Consider the following 27,301-nt stretch of genomic DNA (forward strand, 5'->3'; position numbering starts at 1 on the left):
TGGCAGCAGCAGGCACTGTAATTTAAAAGGAAAGGGCGAGTCCTGCACTTGAAGACAAAATGCTCAGTGCCCATCCTGGAGGAGAGGGTCCAGGGCATGAAAACCCTGGAGCAGGGAGCCACTCTCCAAGCACTGCCACCCACCAAACACTTGGGAATACTGCAACACCCCATCTTGAGGGGTTGGGAAGTTGCTCCATCGGGGGGGTGGGGGGTGGGGGAGTAGAGCAAAGAGATGCCCCCAGCTCCATCCACCTGGTTAGACACAGCTGCCTGAAGAGGGATTTCAGATTTTACAAAGCAAAGGCTGAAGGGTAGATGTGATACACAGAGGAAGCAGCTTGCAGCAGCCAGCAGTGTCAATCAACCAAAAAGAACAGGTTTAAACTCATATTTCTTCAAAGCTGGGTGTGACTTACACTGAGATTGAGTTGTGTGGATGATGTTTTTTTTTTCATGGTAGTCATAACATGCACTTTCATAGCTGAATGTGAATTTCCACACTGCCTCTGCTCTATGACTCACCTTCTCTGCCTAAACAGAGAGAAAAACATCTCCAAAAAGGACAGAGTGAAAGTAAAGAGGGTCTGATTTCTGTGTGGGTTGTTAAGGAAGCATCGTTGGAGGGCATTTTCCTGTGAAGCTTTTTCACATGTGCATCATGCTTGGAACTTCTGTCAACCGAACCAAACTGTATTTGCAAGGTGACTCTGTTACACTGGTGAAAAGTGGGAATCTGGAAGCCCTGCACAATTACCCTGCTTATCTGGAAACAGGCTGAGTTTAAATTTTCTCAGGTAAGGTCAGAACTGTTCCAGAATATTTATGGGTTCATCTGGCACCTGAATATTGTGGAAAATGTCACTGGTATTATCTTTGTGGCATTTGCAGCCGAGACTACAAGAAAGCCAAAAATCATAGTGGATATCCTCTGTTTCCATCTCACCTCCCCACGAACTTCAGAGAAAACCTTGAGACTTTCCCTGAAAAGAAACAAGATTCTCCACTCTGCAACTGGCTTTTCTTGAGTAGAGTGTAAGGGACAAGAGAAGGTCTGAAAGAGCATGGCCCAGACATGGATATAGGTATGTGTGTCCAGAGTGCCCTGCTCTTTGTCCCCACTGATAATAGGATTTTGTTCCTTGAGAGTATAACCCTATTTCTTCAGTCTGTCTCTTGATTTGAAAGATAACCAATATACAGGGGTGTAGTCAAAGCCACCCATTATAATCACTGGATTTTGGCTGCCTTTTCAATTGGTATTTTGCACTATTTACTGTAGTCTTGCCAGGAGCTTTTCAGGAATATTTGTACTATTACAGCTGAAAGGGGATCATGTATGAGCAGCCATCAAGCCTCTGTTTCTTTGTATTTCTTCCCATTTACCCACATGGAGCTGGATTTTAGGTGACGGGAATCAAGGGAAGTATCGAGTGATTTACTGCAAGTGGGATCTCTCCCATTTGCCACAGAGTTATCTGCACGCACCAAGTGGAAACCTCCAGTTTTTCCTTTACATCTGTCACGAGGGGGAAGAAATCACTGAAACAATCAAAACCTGGCTGTTTACACATGTTTTGTTTTATAAATGGACTTGTATAGAAAGTTGCAGGGCTGCTGCACAGACAGCTCACATAAATCTCTTATCACAAAAGCCATATGTCCTCATTTCCTCATCTGCGGTGAAACACAAGCAGTGGCGCTCCAATAATTAGGAAGCTGGAGGTAAAGCACTCAGCATCCAGCAGGAGGAAAGTGGATGTGGGTGAAGGTTGCAAAAAAAAAAAAAACAAAACAAACAAAACAAAAAAAAAAGAAAAAAAAAGAAACAGAACCGTTTAGGTTTGAGCTGTGCCACTTGTCCACACAACTTTCCATTGCGCGCATGTCGCTCGCGTGTTTACAAACCAGTTCCTCCAAGGAGGGGATACTGGGAGCACTGGGAGGCTCTGAGGGTGCCTGATCTTCCCCACTCAGTTTGCTCTGAGCTGGCAGTCTGGTTGCTGGCCTTTGCCAGGCAGAAATCCTTCCCTTGTACAGGACTCCAGGTCAGAGCTCAAAAGGCAGTGAACTGACCCTGTCCCATTCCAGTCTCTTTGATGGAATCTCCAGACAGGTAGAGGGGGAGAAAAATACCCACTGATGGTCCTGGAAAAATCCTTCTCCTTGGATGGACAGGTGACACAGTGGGGGATCACCTGTTCCTTTCATGGACCAAATTCATCTGGGAAGAAGAAACAGAAAGATCCCAGAGGATCACTCAGACATTTGTTGGCTTCTCCCTTACCAAAAACTCAAGAAGACTGTACCTGTGACCCTTGTTGGCAATGGTAAACCAAGCCAGTGTCACTCACTAACTTTGAACTTCTAAATTACATTTTTTACTTACAAATTTCCATAAAGCCACTCTGAGATAAATAAAAATTGACTGAGAATGTACAATTAGCACAGCTGCTGTTACGGCATGTCTGGGTCCTTCCAAACTTTTTTTTTCCCCCGTCAAAAAAGAGACATTTCCTAAATTTCAGATCAGCCAGCAATGGTGAAATGCCCTTTTGCCCAGCTTGGTGTGCTTTGTGTAAGGGGTATTTATTTAATCCATCTGAAACTACATGAGAAAGGAGAGAAATATCCCGGCGGCGAGATAAGATGATTATCTTCCTGCCAAACAATAGGAACGTGGTCAAAATTAAAAATAATTTGATTGCAAATAGGAAGCCTAGTAAAGCAGCAGGACTAGAGGAAACATGACTAATTTTTTTTTTAGCTTGTCTGAACTCACAGAGCAGAGCTTTGAGAGAGCCATAACTTTGAAATATAGATCTGTAGAAAACCCATGGGGGGACGATGGCAACAGTCCAACTGCAATAGTACAATAGAGGCAAGTTCATGCAGCTGGTAGATCTGATCTAAATGGCTAAATAGCAACAGACAAAAGCTATTTTAGGTGTAGTTTGGTGGGGACTACAGTAAATGAATTGGGGAGGAGTGGAGAAAGTGAAGGGTTTTTTTTCAAGTCTTTTTTTGTTTGTTTGTTTGTTTGTTTTTGGGGTTTTTTTGGTTGTTTTTTTGTTTTTGTTTCCATTCCTTTGCCATTCTCCTTGGCCAAACCATGATGCTAGTGTCACCTGCAGGAGCAGCACTAAGCTCTCCATACTGAGTCTGCAGGCCAGTGTTTCACATCCCTGGTCAATATTGGTTCTTCCCACCTCCAGCAAAGAGCCTCACTTTCTGCAGGGCAAGGAGAAGAGGGCTGCAGGACTGCGATCCCCTTGGGGTTTGTCTCCAAGAGAAAATTCCAGTAGATGTGACACTTTAAAATGGCATTTCCTTCTAATAATGATTGCCCTGCAAAAGTGTTTATGTGATTCCCAGAAGCATTGTCTACTGAATGCCCTCTTTAAACAAAATTCAACATGAACCCTCTGTGCAGTGAAGGTGTGAAGAAGAAAAGAGTGTGTAGGACAGCTGCTGTCCAGCACCCATGGCAGGACTGTAACATCTTCCTGTGCCCCTGACAGCACCCATATCTGCTGTAGACATCCCAGTGAGCTGGGCAGATACAGAGCTGTCCTTGTCCTTGTGTCACAGCCTGCGTGTCTGAAATTGCCTGGTGACTGTTGATTTTTAACCCAGTGGACAGGAACATTTGGATGTTTCTAAATATACAAGATGATTTGACTGTAACCCTCTCTATGTATTATTTTCTAAAATTTTCTGTGCTTTTAATAGCACCATTAGGGCTGGTTGTCTGATACAAAGGCAGTCACCACTCAAACTGCCCTGTGCAAGAGGCAAGTGATGTTACATCCATTTTACAGCAGAAGAAATTCTGCTGTAGGCAGAGGGTTGAAATGATCTCTTCCAAGAACACAGGGAGAAGCATGGAGCAGCACACAGCACAGACATCTTGTTCCCAGATCTAGTTGTGACCACAAAACCACAGCTGGGGTTTTTTTGTTTGGTTTTTTTTTCCACTTTAAAAGCCTCTTGAACAGAGAGGGTTTTTTGGGTTTTTTGTCAGCTGAGGGTTGAAGTAAATCCTTGGTTATCTCTGTTGAATTCCATCAGCCAAGGATGTGAGTACACTTGACTGATATTAAGCTACTTCAGTTGCAGTGCTGCATGTCTGATCCTTTGCCTGGGTAGATTTTTTTCTAGTATTTTGAGGGTATAATAAAGCCAGGTGAGAGTGTGTTGCAAACCTGTGGGCCAGCCATAAACAGCCGCTGACATGGGAGACTAAACAGTATTTAAGCCACTTGGCAAAGCTGACACAGGTCCCAGTAATTGTTGGTGGATGAGAGCTTGCAGAGGGTCATTAGGTTCCTGATGGAGGAAACACCGCTGAAAGGCAGAAGAGGAAATGACAGATTTAATGAATAGTGGTCAGAAGCTGAACTACAAAGAGCAATCGGTCTCTATGTTTTCCTACAAGGACGATCACAGCAGAACCAAGGCCAGACAGTCCTTGCACTGTCTCTCATGGCAAGACACCTCCAATCCAGGATGACAAATGGCATTAGGGAAAAGCCTCTGACCCATAGAAAGAGTGGCTGCATTTCTGCAGGCAGAGAACTGAACCCTTGGAGTAGGGCTATGTTCTTCTGCTTCCACCAGGGAAGAGAGTGCCAAGTCTTTTGCAGTCAAAACATCAAAGCATTGTCTCTGGAAGGCAATTTGCATTAAAAGCAGGTTGTCACTGTTAATAATGGTTCAAAAAGCATACGCATGAAAACAGAGAGGTGTTTGGTGGATAGGATTTATCATGCTACTCAAACTGTGCTTGTCGTAGTCAAAGAGCCATTAGAGCACACACTTGGATGTAACAGGACTGGTAACAGAATCTCTGGTCTATCCCTGAGCAGGGCTGCTCTGTATTGATCCTAGAGTTTTTATGCTTTTATGAAAACAGCTAATGATGACATGATTCAAGATTCTGTGAAGGGCTCAGAGGGGGAATCACTAAAACATCAAATAACAATATCAAATTTTTCATGCATGACAAGCTAAATGCAAAAGCGTCGTTCTTGCAGAGACTTGAAAGGAGCAACAGTTGGGATTTGCTTCCAAAGTGAAAAAGAAATTTTTAGGCCAATTTGTGCTTTTGACAGGTGAAACACCATCTGAATTAAGATGGTGGGTGCACATCTTGAATGAAATTGGGCACAGGTGCTTGTGAACATGAGGGGAAGGAAGGAGAGAAGAGAGGAGAGGAAAGGAAAGAAAAGTCGCACAAAACTGGCTATATTTTTAAGGTGCCTCTGTATTTGTTCATCAAAAGCCATAAAAGGTGACCTTACTGCAGGGGTGATGAGGTACAATCCTCTGACTCTCTTATTCAGGATGGGTATGACAGGCAGTTCTGACTGTCACACTGAACACCAGGAATAAACAAGAGACCATAAATGGCTTTAATGAGTGAAAAAGGACATCCAAAGCAGCCAGGGAAAAAGGATTGCTGAATGACTATTGACTTGGAAGTTGTCTGTCCATGACCTGGTATCCCAGGGTTTCTCTGAGAAACAGAGAGCTCACTTGCTGCTGTTCGTATTGATATCCAATTCTTTTATTACGGGTCCCCTGTGTAACTTTGTCAAAGCTCACAGACTTCCTCCCAAGTCCCATGAATTGGCTAACTTCAGGACTCCAGGAAAGGAGCTGGTTCTTGGAGGATAGTTAGAAGAACAAAAATGACAGTGTACAGCTCGTTCCCTCCATATTGGCATAGAGACTGCTGGTATTGCAAGCAGGCAATGCTTCCCTGCTTCCCAAAGGGAGAATGGAAAACTGGAGCTCCATAATGGAGTAAAAAGACAGGTGTCAGTGGGGAAAAGAAGAAAGCTTTTGTTCTCGTTCACTGTGTTCATCTGAATGGAAAATCCAGGCAAGGAGACTGGCAGGCCTGCAGTTCACAATGCCAGGTCTCCTGGTTTCTAATTTTAGAACAAGACACTCCTGCCCACACTGCCTTTCCTAAATACCCCTGTTATACTTATTTTCAGTGGATGATTTCATCAGGCCTCACAGAAGCAGGGACCAGGCAGATGTACTTGCAGAATCTGAAGAGAAGAAACTGTATAAGTAAAAAAAAACCCAACCTATCCTATTTCTCAGGGTAGAATCCAGATTGGATGTGATCAGCACTGTTTTAGGAAGCACTGGCTCGAGTGCACAACAGGATTTGTACTCTCCTACAAGAGTGCAGAAGAAATAAAACTAACCTCCAGCCATGTGACAGAAGGGGTATGGTGTTGGGTACAAATCTGGGTTCTGGGCCTGAGCAAACTGCCCATCCCTTATGGACATCTGTTTTTCCTGCCCACTCTTGCTGCCTGGATCACCACATCCAACAGCTGTGTAGATGCAGAGTCTGCTGTGCTGCTCTTGCTGCCAGTGTTGGACACCTCACACCTTTTATATCAATACAAATCGAAAGCTGGCAGAGACTCACTGTCAAACACGCTTTTCTTTCCTCAGTGTCAACTCAAGAGTTTCAAATCTTCTCTGAGCGTTATGTTGCAGAGGTGTGTGTTTAGTGGGAGCCAGCCTTCCTTGCTAATGGGAAATACCCCCTTTGCAGGCAGCAGGGCACCCCTTTTTTGCACACCCCTTTGACAAGGCTCTTGGTGTTGCAGTGCTCGTGGGTGGCTGTCTCACAGCTCTGAGTAAGATGCAAGAGGATGTCAGCACTGCCAGACTTGGCCCAGCTTAACGTCAACCAAGACACTGTGGGGGAAGCCTGGCTGCAAACAAAAGCAAAGCCAACTGCACTGTTTGTCCTCGTCCAAATGCAGGCAAAGGCAAACAGGGAAGATTTATAAACTGGGTTTTTTTCATTATTTCTAATATGATAAAGAGACATGTTGTCTTCTAAGCATTGCAAGCGGACAGCAGTGTTTTCCTTGGGCATAAGCCAAAGTTTTGGCTCCTCTTTTCTTTTATCAAACATGAGCCCTCTGGGATGAGTCACTGGTTCTCAATGGGCTGCAGCTGCTGAGCCAGGAAAAGGAGCCCTTGGTGCACATAGAGGGGATCAGGAGATGATGTGTCATGTGGGTTACACTGGGAACCACATCACTTCCCACTGCCAGCCAATGCAGGCTGCATGCAGAGCACCACCAGGCCTGGAGGAGATGGACATGGAGCCTGGACTCCCCAGGACCCACTGGGGTTTGGCTACCACATTTAACCTCTGGTCAGAGTCTGTGTGGCTTTACCAAAACCTCCACTTCAGCAATTCAGGTACATAAATGAACTGCAGCAAGTCATTGCTGTAAATCCAGATCCTGAATCATCACCAGCTCCTTGTTGCAGCGTGTTAACACATTTTCCATTTCTCTGCCATCCCAGGACAATCACTGGAGTTACACAAGGGAAGCAGGTGGCTGGAGAACACATCAACCAAGCATTTCATAGGATCATAGAATTGTTTAAGTTGGAAAAGACCTCGAGTCCAACCATTAACCCAGCACTGCCACATCCACCACTAAGCTGTGTCCCTAAGGAAGGTGACTCCACCGTTTCCTGGGGCAGGCAGTTCCTGTGCTTGGTTTCCTCTTATGAGAGTAGCTGAATAAGAAAAAAAAAAAAAAAAAAAGATCCAGAGGGACAATTCAGTGAGTAAGGGATGTGTGACCACTGATGCCCAATGTCAGCTGACAGAAGCCATAGGATGAGGCAAAGCCTTTTCACTTCAGCCACTTCTGTCAGCGCTGAGAACCAAGTACATTAATTATTGCTAATCCACAGCTCGCCTTTTGTCTGTCAGCAGGTGACAAGCTCTCTGCAAAGCTGGTTCCTGCGCTAGCGGCCACCCCATCGCAGCCTTGGCATTTAAAGGATAAGCACCGATCAACACAGTCGGAGCAGGGCGAGGCTCGGTGTCACCGACCTCTGCAGAATCGCTGCTGTCACCGTGGTTGAGCCTCAGCACAGCGGGAAGTGTGGAAGATAAAGAGATTTAAAAAGATAAAGAGGTTTAAAAAGCAACAACAACAACAACAAACCAGCAATAAGAGCTACCGGCCGGAGCAGAGCTCTGGTGAGACTCAAGGGGACCCCAGCCTAAGGGAAGGAGAAAAGGAGGAGAAGGAGGAGGAGGAGAAGGAGAAGGAGAAGGAGAAGGAGGAGGAGGAGAAGGAGAAGGAGAAGGAGAAGGAGAAGGAGAAGGAGAAGGAGAAGGAGAAGGAGAAGGAGAAGGAGAAGGAGAAGGAGAAGGAGAAGGAGAAGGAGAAGGAGAAGGAGAAGGAGAAGGAGAAGGAGAAGGAGAAGGAGAAGGAGAAGGAGAAGGAGAAGGAGGAGGGAACCCGTCGCGCTCCCGCTGCCCTCCAGGGATGCGGGACGGGACCTGCCGGTCCCGCGGGATGCGCTGGGGGCGGACACGGGGAATCCGTGTAGGATCAGCTCCTCCCCGGCGGGGCGGGATGAGGGGCCGGCCACAAGGGGACAGAAGCGGCCCGGGCGAGGTGGCAGAGGGCAGGGCGAGACAGGATGTCTGGGACAGCGGGCACGGCCGTCTGCCTGCTGCGCTGCGACCTGCGCGCCCACGACAACCAGGTAGGGAGCGCCGGGGCTGCTGCAGGAACAGCCCTGCTGGTGGGGCGGGATGGGGAGGGATCCCCCCCGCATCCTTGTCCCAGGGGCTCTCACGGCTCGCTTTGCGTTTCCAGGTGCTCCACTGGGCTCAGCACAACGCGGATTTTGTGATTCCCCTCTACTGCTTCGACCCGCGGCACTACCTGGGCACCCACTGCTACAGCTTGCCAAAGACGGGGCCCTACAGGCTCAGGTTTTTGCTGGAAAGTGTGAAGGATCTGAGGGAAACCCTCAAGAGAAAAGGAAGGTAGTTGGGAAAGCACCGTGCAAGTAACAGATACGTGTCTGTTTCATTACTCTTTTTCAACACGTGCCTGTGCTGTGTCTCGGATGGTGTCAGGGGCTCTGGGCTCTAATGGTGACTTATTTCAGAGAGCCACGGCCCTGTTCAATACAGTAGGGTCCGTGTGCAGCCCTTGTTGAGGTGACCTGCTGTGGTCACCTGCACAGGGGACAAAGCCATCCAGGCTCTCTGCCACCTGGGTCTTGCTTTGTCAGGTACCCCAGATGAGTGTCAGCCTTGAGTGCTTTGCCCTGAGTGCTCACAGTGAGAAACATGAACGGCAGAATTTTGAGATGTGGGCAATTACAGAAGCCACTGTGGCCTGGAGCCTTCCTTGTCCCTGGAGAACTTTCACTGGGAATTGTTTTGAGACAGACCAATGTGGATCCTGGCTTCTGAGACTGGAGAGTTACATTTCCTTATACCCTGTCCCATTAAACCCAGTCTCTAGACTGAGATATCCTTGTTTATGATGCCTTTAGAACAATTATTAGGCTAGACCAGAGCCTGAATAATCCATTATCAGATGATATCTGGCTTTGCAGAGCAAAAGATCATGGAGTCATAGAGTAGTTTGGGTTGGAAGGGAACTTTAAAGACCATCTAGTCCATCCTGCAATGAACAGGGCACATCTTCAACCAGATCAGGTTCAGAGCTCTGTTCAGTCTGACCCTGAATATTTGCAGGGATGGGACAACCTCTCATTGGATTAGCCAGTCCTTGAATCTCTTTAGTGCTAAGGATGAACAGATTCACTTTTAGGTAACAGCCTGGCTTTGTGCCCAGTCATCCTTTCTAAGGCATCCAGAGTGGCAGAAATGTGTTTGACACAAACTAAGCCCCAGAGGCTTACAAACCCTGTTTAGGGCTCCTAAAAAATGCTGGCTGATCAAATCCTGTCTTCTGCCTCCACACACTGTATGTGCTCCGTGGAAAACCAGGACAGGAGTGCCTGCCTGGGCTGGGATGATGGCCTGGCCACATAACTAACAACATCAAGACTATTTCAGGCCAATATTTTATATTTTAGTACCCTGGTTGTGAGGAAGGGGAAGCCCGAAGATGTGGTTCGTGATCTGATTACTCAGCTGGGCTCTGTCACCGCTGTGGCTTTCCATGAAGAGGTAAAGGAAATACTTGAGTGACACAGTTAAAAGATAAAATTATGCTCTGAAGGTTTCTTCCACGACCAAGTGGTGATGCAGATCCTGTGTGTTCCAGAGCCTTTCTTGGCTGTGGTGTTATTAACCTTGGGGAAGCTGGGTAGTTCCTGGCATGGGGACTCCCTGAGTGGAGCAAAGGGATGAAGGTAATGTGGAGAAACGTGAGGAGGGCAGGACCAAGGACCAGAGTTTTTGTGCATGGGGGAGCTGCATTTGTGGAGCCCTGGCCTCACTGTTTTGTTCTCCCTAGGCCACGCAGGAGGAGCTGGATGTGGAGAAGGGGCTGTGCCAGGTGTGTAGGCAGCACGGGGTGAAGATTCAGACATTTTGGGGGTCCACGCTGTATCATCGGGATGATCTTCCCTTCAGGCCTGTTGACAGGTGGGCTGCTCTGTGGTATCACTCCTCCACTGTGCCATTTGTTTCTCACTCAGGAGGGCTCCCAGTCCTCTGGTCCCACAGGGAAAGGACCTATTAGTCCATCTGTTTGTGCTTTTATGCGACAGTGCTGTCATGCTCAGGCACGCAAAGGGGAAGTGGCACATTCTGCCCTCTGCACTAGTAGGATTTATGCTTTTGTACGTATAAAGCCAAGGTGTGTGTTTTACCATTCATTAAGGGACTAGAAAAGACCTCTAAGATCATCAAATCAAACCATTACCTAAGCCAAGCTCACCAGTAAACTGTGTCCTTCAATGCCACATCCCCACATCTTTTAAAGCCTCCAGGGACAGTGACTCCACCACTTCCCTGGACAGCCAGACAGCTTGTTCCAGCCTGACCACCCTTTGTGTGAAGCAACTTTTCCTAATAACCAATCTAAGCTTCATCTGAAACAACTTCATAGAACCATTAAATGGTTTGGGTTGGAAGGGAGCTAAGAGATGATTTACTTCCAACCCTCCTTGGTATGTGTACTCTTCACTGCTCCCTCAGTAGCCACTTGAAGTGTGGTTGATGGAGTCGAGTGATTCATGGTATTCTGTAGAAAATGTATACAATAAGAGCAGACAAGTCAGACCATGAAAATGCCTCGTTTTTCTCCTTTGACTGAAAAGGCACCGGGAGGATGTAGGTTTTTACACTGAGATCAGCTGTGTTAATCAGAAGTTAGGTGAGATAAATCTGGCTCTCGCCACTTCCCCACGGGGCACACTTCGATTGAAAAGGCAAAATTTGCATCAGAAGCAGAAAGAAATGGGGAGAAGGGCTGAGCTTCTGGTGGTGGCTGTTATCCCCGGGGGCATCTGCCCCTATTGTGCCTGGCAGTGTTCAAACAGGCATCACAAACGTGAGAGGACAGCCTGGAATGCTAATCCCTCTCCTGAGGATGGGGTGTGGGGTGTGTGGAGGGGCCAGGGCGGTGACCTGGCTGCTCCCAATCTCTGCAGGTTACCTGATATCTACACCCACTTCCGAAAAGCGCTGGAATCCGGGGCCAAGGTCCGGCCAACCCTGAGGATGGCAGATCAGTTAAAGCCCCTGGCTCCAGGGCTGGAAGAAGGGAGTATCCCTAAAATGGAGGATTTCGGACAGAAGGGTGAGAAAATTTAATTTGGAAGTTGTTCTGATGAAATCCTGCTTAAATTCTGTTCTTAAAAATATCCTACTTAAATCTGTTTTGAAAAGATGTGGTTTACAAAATAATTTCCTGCTGCTCCAGACTCCCAGATGTTCAGCCAGAGTGAAGTAGGTACCTGCAGTGGCTGCACTTGAGCTCTGATGGTTTATACAAACCAAACATCTTTCAGTGCATATTGTATTCTGTCCCAGAATAAAATGTCCTTTTGTAAAAATGCAGAGGCAGCTAGTGTTTGAGAGATAGATGAAGTGTAGTCCCTAAGGATTATTGGATTATCATGGCCCTTTCAGTCTGGGAGGTGCTGTAGAAGCATCTGTCTTTAGTTGTAGGGTTAGGCTGATATTTGTCTTCAAAGAGAGTAGATTTAGATTAGATGTGAGGAAGAAATTGTTCCCTGTGAGGGTGGTGAGGCCCTGGCACAGGGTGCCCAGAGAAGCTGTGGGTGTGCCATCCCTGGAAGTGTTCAAGACAAGTTTGGACAGGGCTTGGAGCACCCTGGGACAGTGGAAGGTTTCCCTGCCCATGGCAGGGGGTTGGAACTGGATGAGCTTTAAGGTCCCTTCCAACCCAAACCATTCTATGAGTCTGTGATACATCTCTTACCAGGAGCCAAAACATGAAGGCGGTGGTTGCCCTTCAAACTGTAACTAAGCCTTAGTTCACTCACAATGAAAGTGAAATTAAATTCCCTGTGTGGAGGAGCTGACCTGCAGCTGGGTTGGAAACATCCTCTTAGTGATTTTTAATATGTTTTATATGACCCTTATTTTAAAGGAAGACCACACAATCTTTCATGCTGCCAAAGCAGGCATCCCCACTGCTGAGCATCCCTATATTTTAAGCTCCCTGCCTTTGAGATGCATTCCCAAGATGTAACAAGGTGTTGGTGTTTTTTTCCTGTGGCAGATCCCGTGACTGATCCACGAACAGCTTTTCCCTGCAGTGGAGGAGAGACCCAGGCTTTAATGAGGCTGCAATATTATTTTTGGGACACGGTAACTCTTACATTTCCTTGCTTACATCCTCCCCCTTTTACACATGCCTGTGCAAGTGGGCGAGGCTGCAGTTTCACTTCCTGATATTTCCTTAGCTCCCATATAAAACTTCATAGAGGGCAGAATTAGCATTATTTCAATTTTTCAGAGAGGCAAAACTAGAACCAAAAAGAAGTCATCTGGGAGTGGGGAATGTAAGCCTAATACTCAGGAGCCTAGTTTACTGGACATCTCTCTGAGTTATTTTTTTCCATTAACATCTGGGACTTGAGACAAAATTTTTTAGCTGCTTTACCTTGATTTGCTCCTTCTATGCTCAAGTCCCACATCATCAGCAATGTAGTTCCTCTGTTGTGGAGGAATGAAAAGAGGCCTGAAGAGCTGGAATTGCAACTGGGGTGAGGAACAGCCGACCCAAGTTCTGCCCACAGTTATAAATAGTTGGAGGTTTCTGTAGTCTGGTTTAAAATCTTGCAGCCAATGATGACAGCTACTATTTGTTTCCTTGCTTTGGTGAACTGAAGCTCCTGCTGACTACGTTTTGTCAGACAGTTTTTGAACTCCTTTCTGGTCTAGTTTGAGGAACTGTCTTAAATTTGCCATGTCTGAATTCAAAGGTATGTGTGCTGATTTCCAGCAGCATCAGACCCCAAGCAGTTTCTGGATAAACTCTTTCCAGTTGAGATGGGTTAAAAGTGTGGTGTTCCCAGTGCTTCACTGGGACAGCTCCCAGGGCATCCTTTCAGCTGTGTTTTCCAAGTTGCTGCATTCCTTTGCTTTTGGGGAACATTGTCCTGGCTTAATCCCATGAGGCAGCTCAGCCCTACAGCAGCTGCTCCCTCAGTTCCTGCCAGTGAGATGGAGGAGAGATTCAGAAGGATTAAAGTGAGAAAAGTCATGTGTTGAGTTAAAGAAAGACCATTTAATAGGGAAAGCAAAAGCTGTGTGCACAGGCAAAGCAAGGTAAGGCTTCATTTAATACTTCCCACCAGTGGGCAGGTTTTCAGCCATCCTCAGGAAAGCAGGGCTCCAACACAGTTACTTGGGAAGACAAATGGCATCACTCCAAACATCCTGACTTCCAGCTTTATATGCTGAGCATGACATCATTATGGTCTAGAATACCCCATGGGTCAGCTGGGGTTGGCTGTTCCAGCTGTGTCCCCTTCCAAATCCTTGTGCACCCCCAGCCTACTCAGGGTGGGGTGGTGAGAGAAGCAGAAAAGGCCTTGAGGCTGTGTGAGCTCTGCTCAGCAGTAAGGAAAACATTGGTGTGCTATCTGCACTGTTTTCAGCACAAATCCAAAACAGCCCCAGATTAGCTGCAGTGAATAAAATGAACTCCATCCCAACCAAAATAAGCACAAATGTACAAAACTTCGGCTCTTGGTCAAGCATTAATATAATCAGAGCTAGAAAACCTGTTCCTTCTTTTTTTTTTGTAATGCAAATATTGTCTTCCCCAGTGAGCTACAACAGCCCTTTAGCTATTGTAACCTGTGCAGTGAAGGTCAGAAAGGAGAGATTGGTCTTCCCTATGTGTTCTGCAATGTCCATGGAATGCTCAGGACATGGAAAATCTGCATCCTGCTGTAAATCTGTGGGGCACACAAACAGCAGGGGTCAGGGTTCCTGCAGCTGAGTGTTGGGTGCTGTCACACTGGTTCTGTAACCCCCAAACCAGCAGCCACAAGGCTGCCAGGTCCACTGGTGCTTTTCAGTGGGTTTTTGATCCCGAATCAGATGGGAACGGGCAGCACAGCCAGGTGCACAGTGCATGTAGAAAGAAACATGCTAAAGGCTGGAGAGGGGAGCACATCTTGGGACACACACACCCCAGAGCTGTAATGAGAACTGCTGGCCTGACTCATGCCTGTGTGTGGAGGCAGGAATTGGGCAGCTGTGCAATCCTTGCAGGCAGCCATGAGAGGGAGCCCAGCCCTGCCAGATTGCCCTGGCTCCAGAAGGAAAGAGCATTTAGCAGGTTGCTTGTAAAGTATTAAAACCTTTTGTTCTTTTGCTCTCACAGAATCTGGTTGCTTCTTACAAGGAGACTCGGAATGGGCTGGTGGGAATGGATTACTCAACCAAATTCGCAGCATGGTAAAGATTTTTGTTGAGACTGGAAAATCCTTTTCTGCTTCCATCCCAAACTGATGTTACCTGTCTGCTGAGTGTTTCTGGGCATGGGTAGGGGTCTAGGTGTGATTCCTTTGGCCCTTTTTGCTGTGGGAGAGCAGCTCTGAGGCTGCACTTCCCTGGAGCTGCTGCAGTGAGGCAGAGCTGTGCTGGGAGCACCAGTGTGGACAGGGAGCAGGAGGGACTCACCATTTACCTTTGGCTTCGTGCTGCTTGGTGTGGGAAGGGAAAGGCAGGGAGGCAACACAGCTTCAGTGTGTTGGTAGGGCTGTAGCAGAGCTCAGCCCAGTCCTGGTTTCCTGAATCCTCTGGGGTAAGTCGCCCCACCTCACTGCCATTCTCTTTTTCTGTGGGGTGAAGAGACACTTCTGATTATTCCTGTTGGAAAGGATCTTTTATTTCGATAAATATTTTGATTTTCAATTAGGGGCTTTAGTCCCTGGTGCTGGAAGAGGCAGAGTTAACTTCAGACTGGACTTGCAGCAGCAGAACCCAGTTCAACCTAAGCTGAGAGCATCTGAATTCTCCCAACAGAATTGCAATGATTGAATTTCTGAGGCTGTTACAGGTCAGGATTTGTTTCAGCAAGCTTTGTGCTTTGATGGTTGCAGTGGATGGCTCCATCTGGTGGCACTTTGGGATCCCAGGACTGCTGGCTCTGTGCAAGTTTGTTATTTGTGGCCTCCACTTGAGTTTTTCCAAGCTGGCATTTGCTGAGAGCACACAGTCCTGATCTGCCTGCCCCAAAATGTTCCTCTGTCACATAATCAAAATCAGAGCAGTTCAGGTTGCAGCCAATCATTCCCATCTCATACTGGCCATTAGAGCTGGTCAGCAGTTAAGGAAAAACTCTTCAAAGCCTTTCCTCCTGTTTCCCACAATTCGTTAGAAAATCCAGTGTTTCCACAAGCTGTAGTGGAAATGGCAGTAAAATGCATTTCTAGGAAAAGCACCTATATCACCCTGTATGATGGGGTTGGAGACTGCAAGTTCTTTCCTGATTTGAAACAAATGGAAGGAGCCCAGTGGGTTGAAATGCCAGAGCAGGGTTTGATTCCCTAGTTTTCCTGCCAGGGCTCAGATTTTCAGCAGTCACTTGCCTTCTGTGGTTGCTCAAATGAGCCACTGAGATTCTGCAGGAAAAGGAGCCCTGGGCATAGGATAAGGAGATTTGTGGTAAAAGGACAGGTAGGACATGCGATGCAGAGGTTGACAATTGAGATATTTTTTCTGAGTTTTTCATTTGGATTGTTTAATCATTTAGACAAAACTTGTCAAACTTGAGTAAAATGATTTATCTCCATAGCTTGGAGACTTCTGTAACAGTCATACCCCAGGAAGGAGAGGATTTTGATTCTTGGAAGAGAATTGTCTCTCTTGAAGAGTTTTAGTAGAGAAATTACAATTTGACTAAAGTCATTTAGGAAGTCAGGGTCAGACATGCAAGCCAAACAACATTTTTCAGCAACAATTTGACACAAAACTGCCTCTCTCCTCCCTCTGAGCTGACATCAAGCTGTCAGTCCTGGTGGCATTCAGGACATCATTCCTCGGCTTTCAGGCTGGCACTGGGCTGCATCTCACCTCGATACATCTATGAACAGATCAAGAAGTATGAGAGAGAGAGAACAGCAAACCAGAGCACATACTGGTATGTCTGCACCATCACCATGGCTTATTTTCTCTGAAAAGGAACTTGACATTTCTTGCACAGGAGAGTGATTTGTTAACTGTCCTCGTAATTAATGTTTGTTTTTTCCTGTGCCTGCTGGCTGGTTCCTCTGGGTTGCACTGTAGTTCTCTTTCAGTACAGATTTTTTAGTCTGTCTTCAACACCCACGGGCTTTAGGCACTTTGTAAGTAAAGATTATGAATGCCAGTTGTCATTATTATTGCGGGGAAACCGTGGTTCATGAAAACAATCTCAGCAAGTTGGCACCATCCGCCTCTGTGTTCTTATGGGCTAAATGAGAAGGAGGCATAATTTACAAATAAAAGCCAAAGGGTTTCTCAGACCAAGGATGTGAGCCCACGAGTCTCAGTGACTGCAGGACTTGTGCAAATCTTATGATGATTGAAGGTCCTGTGGCCACAAGTCCAACAAGGGTGTTTTCTCAGCTGCCTGACCATGACCACCATGTCAGAGCAGAGGGGAAGAGGGCACTGGGAACTGAGTTTAACGCAGCTCTTCTTGTCACCCATGCTCATTCTCAGCTCTCAGTTTATCCATCCCTGGGCTGGCCTTGAGCTTGTTCAGATCTGCCCAGCTCTGTGGAGCTCTGATAGAGAAACAGGTTCATGTTAGACCCTGGCCTAACACTAGACCTGGATGGGAAAAATCCCAAACCATAAAGTCTGTACAAGCTCTAGAGCTAAATATTCATTTTGGTTTGTTACATTTGCAACATGTCAAACAGCACAGTGGTTGGTGAAGAACACGCAGAACACTGCCAACCATTCTGGCTGCTCAGTTTCATTGAAATTCAAATGACAGATAAAATATCAACACCTATGAAGTATATGTTTGGGGCTTTTTTTACTTCAAAGACAATTAAGAGAGGAAAGATTTCAAGAAATGAACTCCTGTTTTCCATCTAATGGTCAGCCAGCCTGCTGGCAGCTGGCATGCCGTGGTGATTTTAGCATTTTAAAGTGTTCAGTAATTATAAAAATCAAGCTGTCAAGCTGCCAAGAAGTCACCTGTACAATGAAGTACAGGTCATGGTGGCTGCACATGAGGGACTCCTTGAACCTTGGTGTTAGGACACTACTTTTTAGGATTTGGACAGTGTCCTGTTCAGGTTGGATGTTGGGAGGAATTTCTTCACTGAAGGGTGATTAGACATGGGAGTGGATTTCCCAGGGAGGTGGTGGAGTTACTGTCCCTGAAGGTATTTAAGGAAAGACTGGACTCAGTGCCATGGTCTGGTTGACACAGTGGTGTTTGGTCATAGATGGCCCTGGATGACCTCAGAGGTCTTTTCCATCCTGATTCCCTAATTCTGTGATTTTGTTTTGTAACCAGATTATCCAGAAGGATCTTGTCAGCCTAAAAATCAGCAGAGCAGACTGCTTCCCATATGGCAGAGAGTTGAAGCAGGTCTCTGAGGCTGATGTGCTGTCATTTTATAAGGAGCTCTTTTTATATAAAAGTTTTTATATCAAACTGTCCTTTTTCCTGTGGGCCTAGCATCTGATCTAATGGACTGTAACACTGTAAACCGGTTTTGAAAGGTGTCTTAGAGTCCCTTGCAAAGGTTATTGCTTAAATGAGCACAAAGCTCTCAGGAATGTGCTGATGTGCTCGTTCCTGTGGAGGTGTGCAGCTGAATCAGGCCCTCACCCTGCTCTGTGGAGAATTACATCCCAGTAGGGATGGAGGAGGAACATGTTTCCTGAAACTCTTAAGGAAAGCTTCCCAAGTGATTAATGCAGAGTTTGCTTTCCCTGTAAGCTGGGTAAGGAGGCTTGGGGAAGGAACTGGTGTCATGGGGAAGGTCCCTGAAATCTCCCATTGTGAATAAACCTTATGGTGTTAATGATAAGTTGTATGGAAGCAAAATCCTAGTTCAGTAATCATATCTGACCCACAGTGAAATGCTGAGATGGCTTTGTGTTTCAGGGTCCTGTTTGAACTGCTGTGGAGGGATTACTTTCGGTTTGTGGCCCTGAAGTACGGCAGAAGGATCTTCTCATCAAGAGGTGTGTGTGGATCACCACATTCAGGGGGGAAGGTATTCTCTTACAACAGGGAAAGTAAGAGAAGAGGCTGCTGGCATTAAGTTGTACCAATGTTCTTCTCATGGTGCTTGTGTCACCCCCCTGGGATGCTGGTGTTAGCACAGAAGTGCCTCTGCACCACAGTGCTGGACACTGATCCCCAAATCTGATTAGATACAGGGAGTGTTACTGACACGTGGAAAAACAGCAGCACAAGGAGAGTGAAGATGATGTTTCCAGAGACATTCCACCTTTCAGTGGAATTCAGGCTTGCCTAAGTTCTCAAGAGGACCTGGGACAGAGCAGGAATTCACCCAGCAGGGTGAATCCCAAGAAACCAGATATTTCTCTACATAGGAATCAGAATGAGATTCAGCTCCAGCCCCAGTGACAGGAGTGTGCATGTGAAATAGGGGTCTGAACACTCAGTGCAACAGCAAATACCCAGCCCATGTGTCAGGAGACCCTGCAGGCCATGGCTGTGCTGGGTGAGCTGCCCTGCAGGTGATGCAGCACTGGCTCAGATGCTCCAGGGCAGCCTGCCTGGCATCCAGCTGTGACTGCAGAGGGACACGTCTCCCTCAGGGCCTGTGCCACATCTGCCAGACCTGTGTGGCTGTTCTGATGGCATTGGATGCCAGTGGTGGGCCTGACCTTGGATGTTTGCAGCTAGAGCTGATTTGTCCCTGCTGCCTCTTCCCCACTGCACAGAAGACTGCAGTTGCTATTGGATCCTACAAACTTTAAATCATTCTCCTCATTTGTTCCTATCCCATTTGCAGGAGCAAAGTGTTACCTGGGGCTTCTGCCAGGTAATTCTGGGTGTAGTACCTGCTACAGAAACAGATTTCACATAAACATTGTCCTGTAGTAAAGCTGAAAAAGAAAATACCAGCCTGGGCCAGAACACATCTCCATCCACTTGTGAGGTCTGAGTAATTTTTAATTAAGAAAGGATAAAAAAGCTAACATCAGCAAAATAAATAGACAAAATCTATTAGGGCTTGAGCACCCTCTGTGTCCAAAATACACCCCTTTGCCACACTTGAGGGGAGGAATGGATCATCTCTAAACCTGCACAGAAGGTTTGTTTGTAGTGGCACTGAGAGGCTGAGCTTCACCCTCATTCCTTGTGTCAACCAAGTGCCCCTGGCTGTGTTGTGGTGTGAATAACCGACTGTGTCACTATTTCTTCATCAGCAGGTCATTATTTTTCTCCACAGGGCTTCAAAATAAAGAGATCCCCTGGAAAAAGGACCTTGAGCTCTTTGAGTGTTGGAAAGGTCAGTAGGAACTGCAGGTTTGGCTGGGTGTGTTTTGTTCCCCACGTGTCTGTTGGGGCTCACACGTGCCCTAACACTGACTGGGGGCTCTGTAGAGGAGCTGCCAGCATGGTCAGGGCTGGCGTTGAAACTGGCATCACCAGGATATGAATGTGTGTGGCTTCCCTTCCTAGAATGAGCAGCCCACAGGGTTACCCTGCTTTTTGAGGTGCTGCAGGTAGGTTTTCCTGCCCAAGAGGGAGTGTTAGTGACCTGCTGGTCCCTTCTGTTTAGTCACTCAGAGGCTGACCAGCCCTTCTTATCAATATTAGATTGCCATGCCTGCTGTGTTTGGTTCTGTTTGCTTTTGGTTGCAAGGTTACAACAGATTTAGATTAAATCTCATCTCTTGTAATCCCACAGCCTTTTCTTTAGCTGTTATAACTTTGTTGTTGTAACATGAATAGCAAGCATAATATCCCAAAAGTTGGAGGGACTAAGAGATTAAACTGTTAGGATCAGTGCAATACACACCTCTGTATCTTTTTTTCGTGTTAATGCCACGTGTACCCATTTGCACACAGGGTAAAATAAATCATCCAGGCACAGAAAATCTTTTCCTTAACAACAGACAAACTCTACTTTTCAGGTACTAGCCTGGGGGATTTGTCCAGTATATCCCTCTATTAGTCACCTATCAAGAATCTTTCTGTTCTTGGCCCATCTCATTATTGTTTGCATATTTATTTTATTCTGCAAAATTCCCTGCAACCCACCTGATTGTTTTTCCAGTCTGAGATTTTTCTGGTTTTTTTTTGTTTGTTTGTTTGTTTGTTTTTGTTTTCTTCTTGCCAAAACTTCTCCCCAGCTTAATTTCCAGTATGATATCCCATTTAATTTCCAGTGCATCTCAGTGACTGCACTCCAGCTAAACCACACTGAAATCTCTCCCTGCTGCTGTGCACTGGCACTGTCCTGGAAATGGCTGTGAATACATGACCACAGACTGGTTTATGAGTGCCCAAAACCATCCTGACATCCCAGTGCTGTGTTTTGTCTCTGCAGAGGGCAAAACTGGGGTTCCTTTTGTGGATGCCAACATGAGGGAGCTGAGTGCCACAGGCTTCATGTCAAACAGAGGGCGGCAGAACGTGGCCAGCTTCCTCACCAAGGACCTGGGGCTGGACTGGAGGATGGGGGCAGAATGGTTTGAATACCTGCTGGTAAGACTGGGCCCTTTGTGTACCTGGAGTTTAATGACAGGCAGGAAGACAGCCCTGATTTTTAAGAAAGGGTACAGGTGATGATCAATAATTTTCAGCCTGGTACAAGACCACTTAGATACTTTTTGCAAGGTGAGAACTTTCCAAAGCTTCACATAAATAAAAGGAATTTTGCCACAGTGGAGCTGCCATGAACAAAGATGTAGCTAGGAAGTTTGCAGCAAGTGTTGATCCTCTGTGTAGGGTTTTAGCCAGAGATCCATCACACTCAGCAAACTTTCAAACATGAATTATGCTGACAGTGCTCTGATTCGCTCACCCCAGAGGCTGGGGAGGAGGGCAGGGCAGAAATAGAACATAAAAAGAAGTGTGTGCTGGCACAATGTCTATTCACTGATGGCTGTGGACTGGGAAGCCATCTAGTCAAGCACAGGCAAGTAGGGACAATAGCTGGATCAGCTTCCACAGAGCTCCACCCTGGCTGGAGGCATCCTTCTTCATTCTGGTGTGTTACAGGCCTCCCTGCCAACTGGAGCACCAGTTCCTCCCTCATATATCAATCAGCAGCTGTGTGAGCTCAGTTAAATAGCTGGGTCACTTTTCTGACCTCAGTCCCCATGGATTCTCATGGTACTGACTGAAAAAGGCCAAATACTCCCACCAGCTTCACATTAAAGGTCTTATCTGTGGGATACAGGAGGCTATTGGCAATCAGAAAACTTTACACTCACTCAGAGTGCTGGATGGGCAGAGAAAGCCCAGTTGCCTTGCAAATATCTGCAATGAAAAGAGACTTTTTTGTGAATATAATTTTTTTAGCTTCCTTGGAGCTGGGCTCTGACACGGCTTTGGCTGCAGGAGGAGAATGTGGGTGCTCTCCCATACCAGTGCTGTGAGCAGCAGTGGGCTTGGACAACAACATGGTGTAGGACTTGAGGATCCTGCAGAAAGGAGTTTTGGGAGCTCCATGCAGTGATGCTTTTCCAGATAAGAGCAGGAGCCTTCCACAAGTATGTCCTATTCCACAAGGGAGAAAGACCTGGAAGGTCACATGCTAGAAAGATGCTGCCTGTGTTATCTACATGTATTCCTAAGGACATGAGTACCAGCCTTGCTGGAAGCAGAATTTAGCACAGTGCACTGGTCCTTTCACCTTGGGAAGCCCCAGATGCTGATGGCCACCGTAGGTTGGTGTGGCACAGGCTGATCCTTGTGCCCTTCGGTCCCATCTTGTGTCACACAGCTCTTGTTGCTGTAACCTGGTGGCATCCCCAGCAGCTCCCAGGAGACATCAGCTTGGTGGGGAAGATATGGCTGTAGAAGGGTAGAGGCCAGGGCACAACTGAAACTGGTCTCACTTGCCTCTAGAAAAAGGGAAGCAATGGCTACTTCATCTCCAATACTGCCAGCAAAGGTCCACCAAGTGTTTGTGTGTGCCATCCACACCAGACAGGCAGGGAAACTGAGGCACAAGCTCTCTGCTCTGTTCTGCTGGAGCCAGGGGAAAGGCTAGGGACCACTGGTGTCCTGAACTGAGAATATCTCAGCTCTGGCTTCATTGATTTCATTCACAGGGTCAAGTCCCAAGGAAAGGCAGAGAAACAAACAGAAGAGAATGCCAGGAAGGGGCAAGGCTGAGGGGGAAATGAGCCTGCCTCCTGCAGGCCCCCTTGGATTTGCCCTTACCTCCCACACATGCTTTCCTGCATGGTAATCACACAATCAAGCCCCCAGTGGCATCTTTCTTCCCTCCTTATCTCAGCAGCTGGAGGAAGAGATCTGGGAAGGGGAAGCCTGGTGCAGAGCTGGCTGCTGCTCACCCTGACCCCGGCACTCACTGGCTCTGCAGAGAAAGGGCAGCTTGAGCCTGTTCCCTGAGCCCTCTGCCATCCTGGAGCATTGAGCTCCTCACTCCAAGGAGTGGCTGAGATCTTGGAAACATCTCTTTGTGGACTGGTTGCTGCTATGGCTTCAGTAAAGGGAGAAGAGAACAGCACTGATCCAGCTTTTTCTGCCACAGCTGCTGCTTTTGCAGCACAGATGCTTCTAGGAATGCTCAGAGATCCCAATCCCTCTTTGCTATCACTTCCACTCCTCTCCTGAGCATGGTTTGAATTGTCCTACAACTGGAAAATTTCTGGTGTTGGATTTAAACCACCCTGCCCAGCTGAAGAGCACTCAGGCAGGATCACATTCTGCTCTCATTTGTGCTTGTTCCAAAAGCCCTGCTCCATTTTATATAAGCATCCTTGAGAGATTTTTAATTTTTTAGAGAAGGAATAACTTGACAATGGGAAAAAACTGCAGTGTTTGTATTGTTTGCATCCTCATATACACTGTGTGGTTCATCTGCACAGTCTGAGTTAGACTTCTCTCCAAACTGCCTAGTAGGATCTGCAAAGATGATTTTGCCAGTGTGTGGTGTCTGGGTAATTGATCAGAAAGAATTTTCTCTCATATTTGAATACTTTTGGAATATGAGCATTCAAATGCTAGGGCTACTTGTGAAGTCTGCTGAATGACGGCAGAAAGAGGAGGATTTTCCTTTAAAATGAAGGAAACTGAGAAAGAGACTTTGGTTGGACTTTTACCTATCTCACTGACCTAAGTATTGTGAACTGAAGTAGTCTGGGAGCTGATCCCAGCTGTAAAAAGTAGCCATGTAGGTTCTTTTCTGAGCCAGGTGCCTGTATCAACATGGGGGAGCTCTGACCACCCCAGTCTGGCTGGAGTGAATCCCATTCAAGGAATAAGATTGAGCAAGGGCCAGCCCAGCTCTTCTGACAGTTTTCTCCCTCTGTTTTCAAGGTGGATTACGATGTGTGCAGCAATTATGGCAACTGGTTATACAGCGCTGGCATTGGCAATGACCCACGGGACGGCAGGAAGTTTAACATGATCAAACAGGGCCTGGATTATGATGGGAATGTGAGTCTTGTCTGGCTGTTTTACAAAGATGAGTGCAGTGAAGGACATGTAGTGTTTTGAGGGATCAGAGGAGATCAGTGTGCTGTGTGGATACGAAACCAGTTCTTGTCCAACAGTCTGCTGTCCAACAGTCGGGCAGGTTCCTCCTTGTGTGCAGGGCAGTGTAACTTTAGCCACCTGCTGCTGTGCCCTGGGAGGCTGGAACTCCCCACACCCTCCCTGGTCAGTGTGTTAAGTGTTTCATCACCGTTTCTTCTGAGTGACGGCCATATCCCGTCAGTACCTCACACAGATGCTTCCCTGAGCACAGAGCAGCTTCTTGGACAACTCAGAAGTCACCTAAGGGACAGAACCATTCCTTGAGAGGTGCTGAAGAGTAGATTGAACCTGTGACCCCTCTCACTGTCCTCTCTTAAATGGTGGGAGCAGATAAATTGCCCTTTCCATGTGCTTAGCCAGTATTCAGGATTACCTGTTTCCACACTATTCCTTAGCTTCACGTCAGACTGTGCTGTTGCCTTTTGGCACTGTAGCTGGCAGAATTTAACAAGAAATCAGAAATTAATCCTTTTAGAGGACACAGCAGTAGAGTTAATAGGAAAGATTCAGGAACACAAGAGTGTGCAGCTGAGCTAGTCATCCTATTTTCCTTCAGTCATGGGAAACTTCTAGGAGGTGACTTCATTTCAGGATGTCCTAAACAGGACAGGTGAACAGTGCTGAAAATGCACCTCTGCCTCCCTCCTCTGCCTGCAGTGTGAGCATTGGGGAAGAGCTCCAGCATCCAGGTCTGTCTTTAGGCACTAATTCTGGGTGGAGGATTTAGCAGGAGGGCCTAAGGCTTGTCAGAGGTAACTGATGCTGTACAGCACCAGCCTCTCTACCTGGAAATCTGACTCCTCTCTTCCCTATTGCTGGGAAGCACTTACAGATTGTCACTTAATGGATGCTGTACCACTGGTTGTGTTTGCAGGGGGATTATGTCCGACTGTGGGTGCCAGAACTGCAGGGCATCAAGGGAGCAGACGTCCACACCCCCTGGGCACTGAGCAGTGCTGCTCTCTCCCAGGCAGGAGTAACTCTAGGTGAGACCTACCCACAGCCAGTGGTGACAGCCCCAGAGTGGAGCCGACACATCCACCAGAGGCCTGTGAGTACTGGGAAGGCTGGGATGGGGTGGGAGGGCTCCAGGGGCTGCTCTGCATCAGCCTCTCTGAGTTCTGCTCTTCTTTCTCTGGTGTAAAGGGAAAAAAGTTGTTTTAATGTGAGCTCACATTACATTACAGCAGGGACTGTGCAGCCAGGATTATTTAACTGTCTGTCCTACCCACTGTGGTGAAAGATGTAAATTTTTGCTGCTTCTCTGTCCCTTGTATAGTCAGCAGGGCTTAGCCACAGCATGTCCTTGTGAGCATCCTTCCATGCCCTGGTAGCCCTGCCAGAGGGATGGGGTTTCTCCGAGGCCTCCACTGGTGTGACCATCCCCTGATACAGGTGGACAGAAGAGAAACAACACAGTGTCCTTTCTGTTCAGGAGGTGGAAGTAAAAATAACCAACTTCCTGCTTGAGTGCGTCCAAACTGGAGTCAGCGAGACCTGTAAAAATGGAGACTGCTCCTTGCACTTTGCTTTTTGGACGTATCTCCTCTTCAGAATGGGGGCAGAATGAGATGTTGCTCCTGCAACATGCCAAGGCTTTTATTTGCTGCCTGGGATGCTGTTCTTGGAGGAGATGGGTATGGAAGGAAATGGATGTAACCAAGGTTTTGTATTGTAAGAGTGTTCAGCATTTTGCCTTTCCCCCATGCATCTTCCCTGCCTCCTCCTGAGTGAGGACACTTTGTAGAGGCTCAAATTTAGGCACTATACCTAGCAGGTGAAGAATGAAACGTGCCCCCATTTCAGGTTTAAATCCCAAGGTGAAGTACCAAATTTTTGAGCCACATTCCTTTGCCATGAGTGGAAAGTTTGTGGAAGCAAAGCCTTCCTGCTTCATCCATGGTGTTGGAGGGCCTGGATTAGTAACCTCCTGGGATGAGAGAGAGGACTCTGCAAGAGCACCTTAGTGAGACACCAGTTTGAGGCAGTGATGAAACTTGAAGCCCAAAAGCTTCTCCATCAGGCAAAAGTTTAATTTTTATCAACTTTCCCAGCTCACCTTACCAGAAACCCTAATTTATAAAATCGCAGCCTAGACCAGTGCCTGTCAGGCCTTCCTGCCCTCCTGAGTGAACTTGGGAGGCAGAAGTTCCATGTGCACATTCTCCTGGATGTCAGCACTGGCTTGTGACCAAATCCACGCTGCAGCATCAGTTAACACCTCACTATTCATTGTCATTTGCCACAGGGAGGAAGTCCCCACCCCAGGGGCAGGAGGGGACCAGTGCAGCACAAGGACAGAGGGATAGATTTCTACTTCTCTCGCGACAAAGATGCTTGCTGAAGGCTGGAGGAGTGCTCAGCAGGAGGTTTTGCTGCTGAGGGTGCCTGGATGATAGTTAATCACCTTGGACAAGCCATAAATATGGGTTTTGCTTGGTAAAATAACACAGGATCTGCCTGTCTGGTGTTCCCAGGGACACTTGCTGGATGTGGGTGTTTGGAAGTGTGTATCTCTCCTTACAGTCTGGAGCCACTGGTTTGTGTGGCAGGTGTTCAGTCAGAACTGAAACTTCTTATGCTAATTTTTCATGTTTTAAAGTCTTAAACCCACCAATCGTTGTGCAATTAACGATTTTGCTACTGGAATATTTCATCTTCCTCATTTCTACAGAGCTTCATAGATAGAGACTGCAGAGGATATTTTTCTGCTGGGTCTCCTGCAGGACTTTGGAGAAGCAGTGTGTTCCTCCTGAAAGTTTTCTTGCAGTACCCTGTTGTTTTTTGGTACCATCCTGAAAGCTGAAAAAATTTTCAGTTCATAGCCAAGAATTGCATTTTGTACCTGGCATCAAAACCAGTTTGAAATTGATCCCAAGCCATTTTTAGGATTTTATTTTTATGCAGAATGCTCTACTTGGCTGGAAGAGTTTGGGAATTTGGAGATGGCCATGTTTGTGCTGTCATGGAGCATTGTTACCTGAGGCGAGCCCGGATCTGAGCACTTTGACCACTAAAGATGGGACATGGATTTATTGCTACTAGAGATCCACTGGGTCTGTTCTGTAAAGAATAACTGTAATACTGTAAAATCTCTGAACACTCTGGGTTGATGGGTTCAGGTCTGAGTGAGAAATAAACAGACATTGAACACAAGAGCAAGTTGTTCTGCCAAAAGCAGAAAAACCAAGTGATTTTGAACACAAGCCCTATCATGGCCATATTAACAATTCTTACCATTTGTTGTATGAGGCACCTGGGCAGGAATGTAGCCATCAGGGGGTGATTTGGGGAGAATAGAGTGAAACA

The 27,301-nt window shown here is 46.9% G+C and overlaps 1 protein-coding gene across 1 annotated transcript; it reads left to right on the forward strand.

The window, feature by feature from the left end:
* The first annotated feature begins 8,492 nt into the window (after window positions 1–8,492).
* On the forward strand, window positions 8,493–26,336 carry LOC134044342 (cryptochrome DASH-like). The gene is made up of 14 exons (XM_062493527.1): window positions 8,493–8,558; window positions 8,672–8,844; window positions 9,912–10,005; window positions 10,295–10,425; window positions 11,436–11,584; window positions 12,533–12,621; window positions 14,651–14,724; window positions 16,322–16,411; window positions 18,383–18,462; window positions 19,704–19,763; window positions 20,808–20,965; window positions 23,774–23,893; window positions 24,867–25,043; window positions 26,241–26,336. Exons 1-14 carry the CDS (start codon window positions 8,493–8,495, stop codon window positions 26,334–26,336), a joined length of 1,557 nt encoding a protein of 518 aa, XP_062349511.1.
* The last annotated feature ends 965 nt before the right edge of the window (window positions 26,337–27,301 follow it).

The sequence above is a fragment of the Cinclus cinclus genome, chromosome 1, assembly GCF_963662255.1.
Source record: "Cinclus cinclus chromosome 1, bCinCin1.1, whole genome shotgun sequence".
Classification (NCBI taxonomy): domain Eukaryota; kingdom Metazoa; phylum Chordata; class Aves; order Passeriformes; family Cinclidae; genus Cinclus; species Cinclus cinclus.

Coding starts and splice junctions, on each gene's coding strand:
- LOC134044342 (XM_062493527.1), top strand. CDS start 8,493: ATGTCTGGGACAGCGGGCACGGCCGTCTGCCTGCTGCGCTGCGACCTG. Junction 11,585..12,532: donor GGAGGATTTCGGACAGAAGG/GTGAGAAAATTT, acceptor TTCCTGTGGCAG/ATCCCGTGACTGATCCACGA. Junction 25,044..26,240: donor GACACATCCACCAGAGGCCT/GTGAGTACTGGG, acceptor CATTTGCCACAG/GGAGGAAGTCCCCACCCCAG.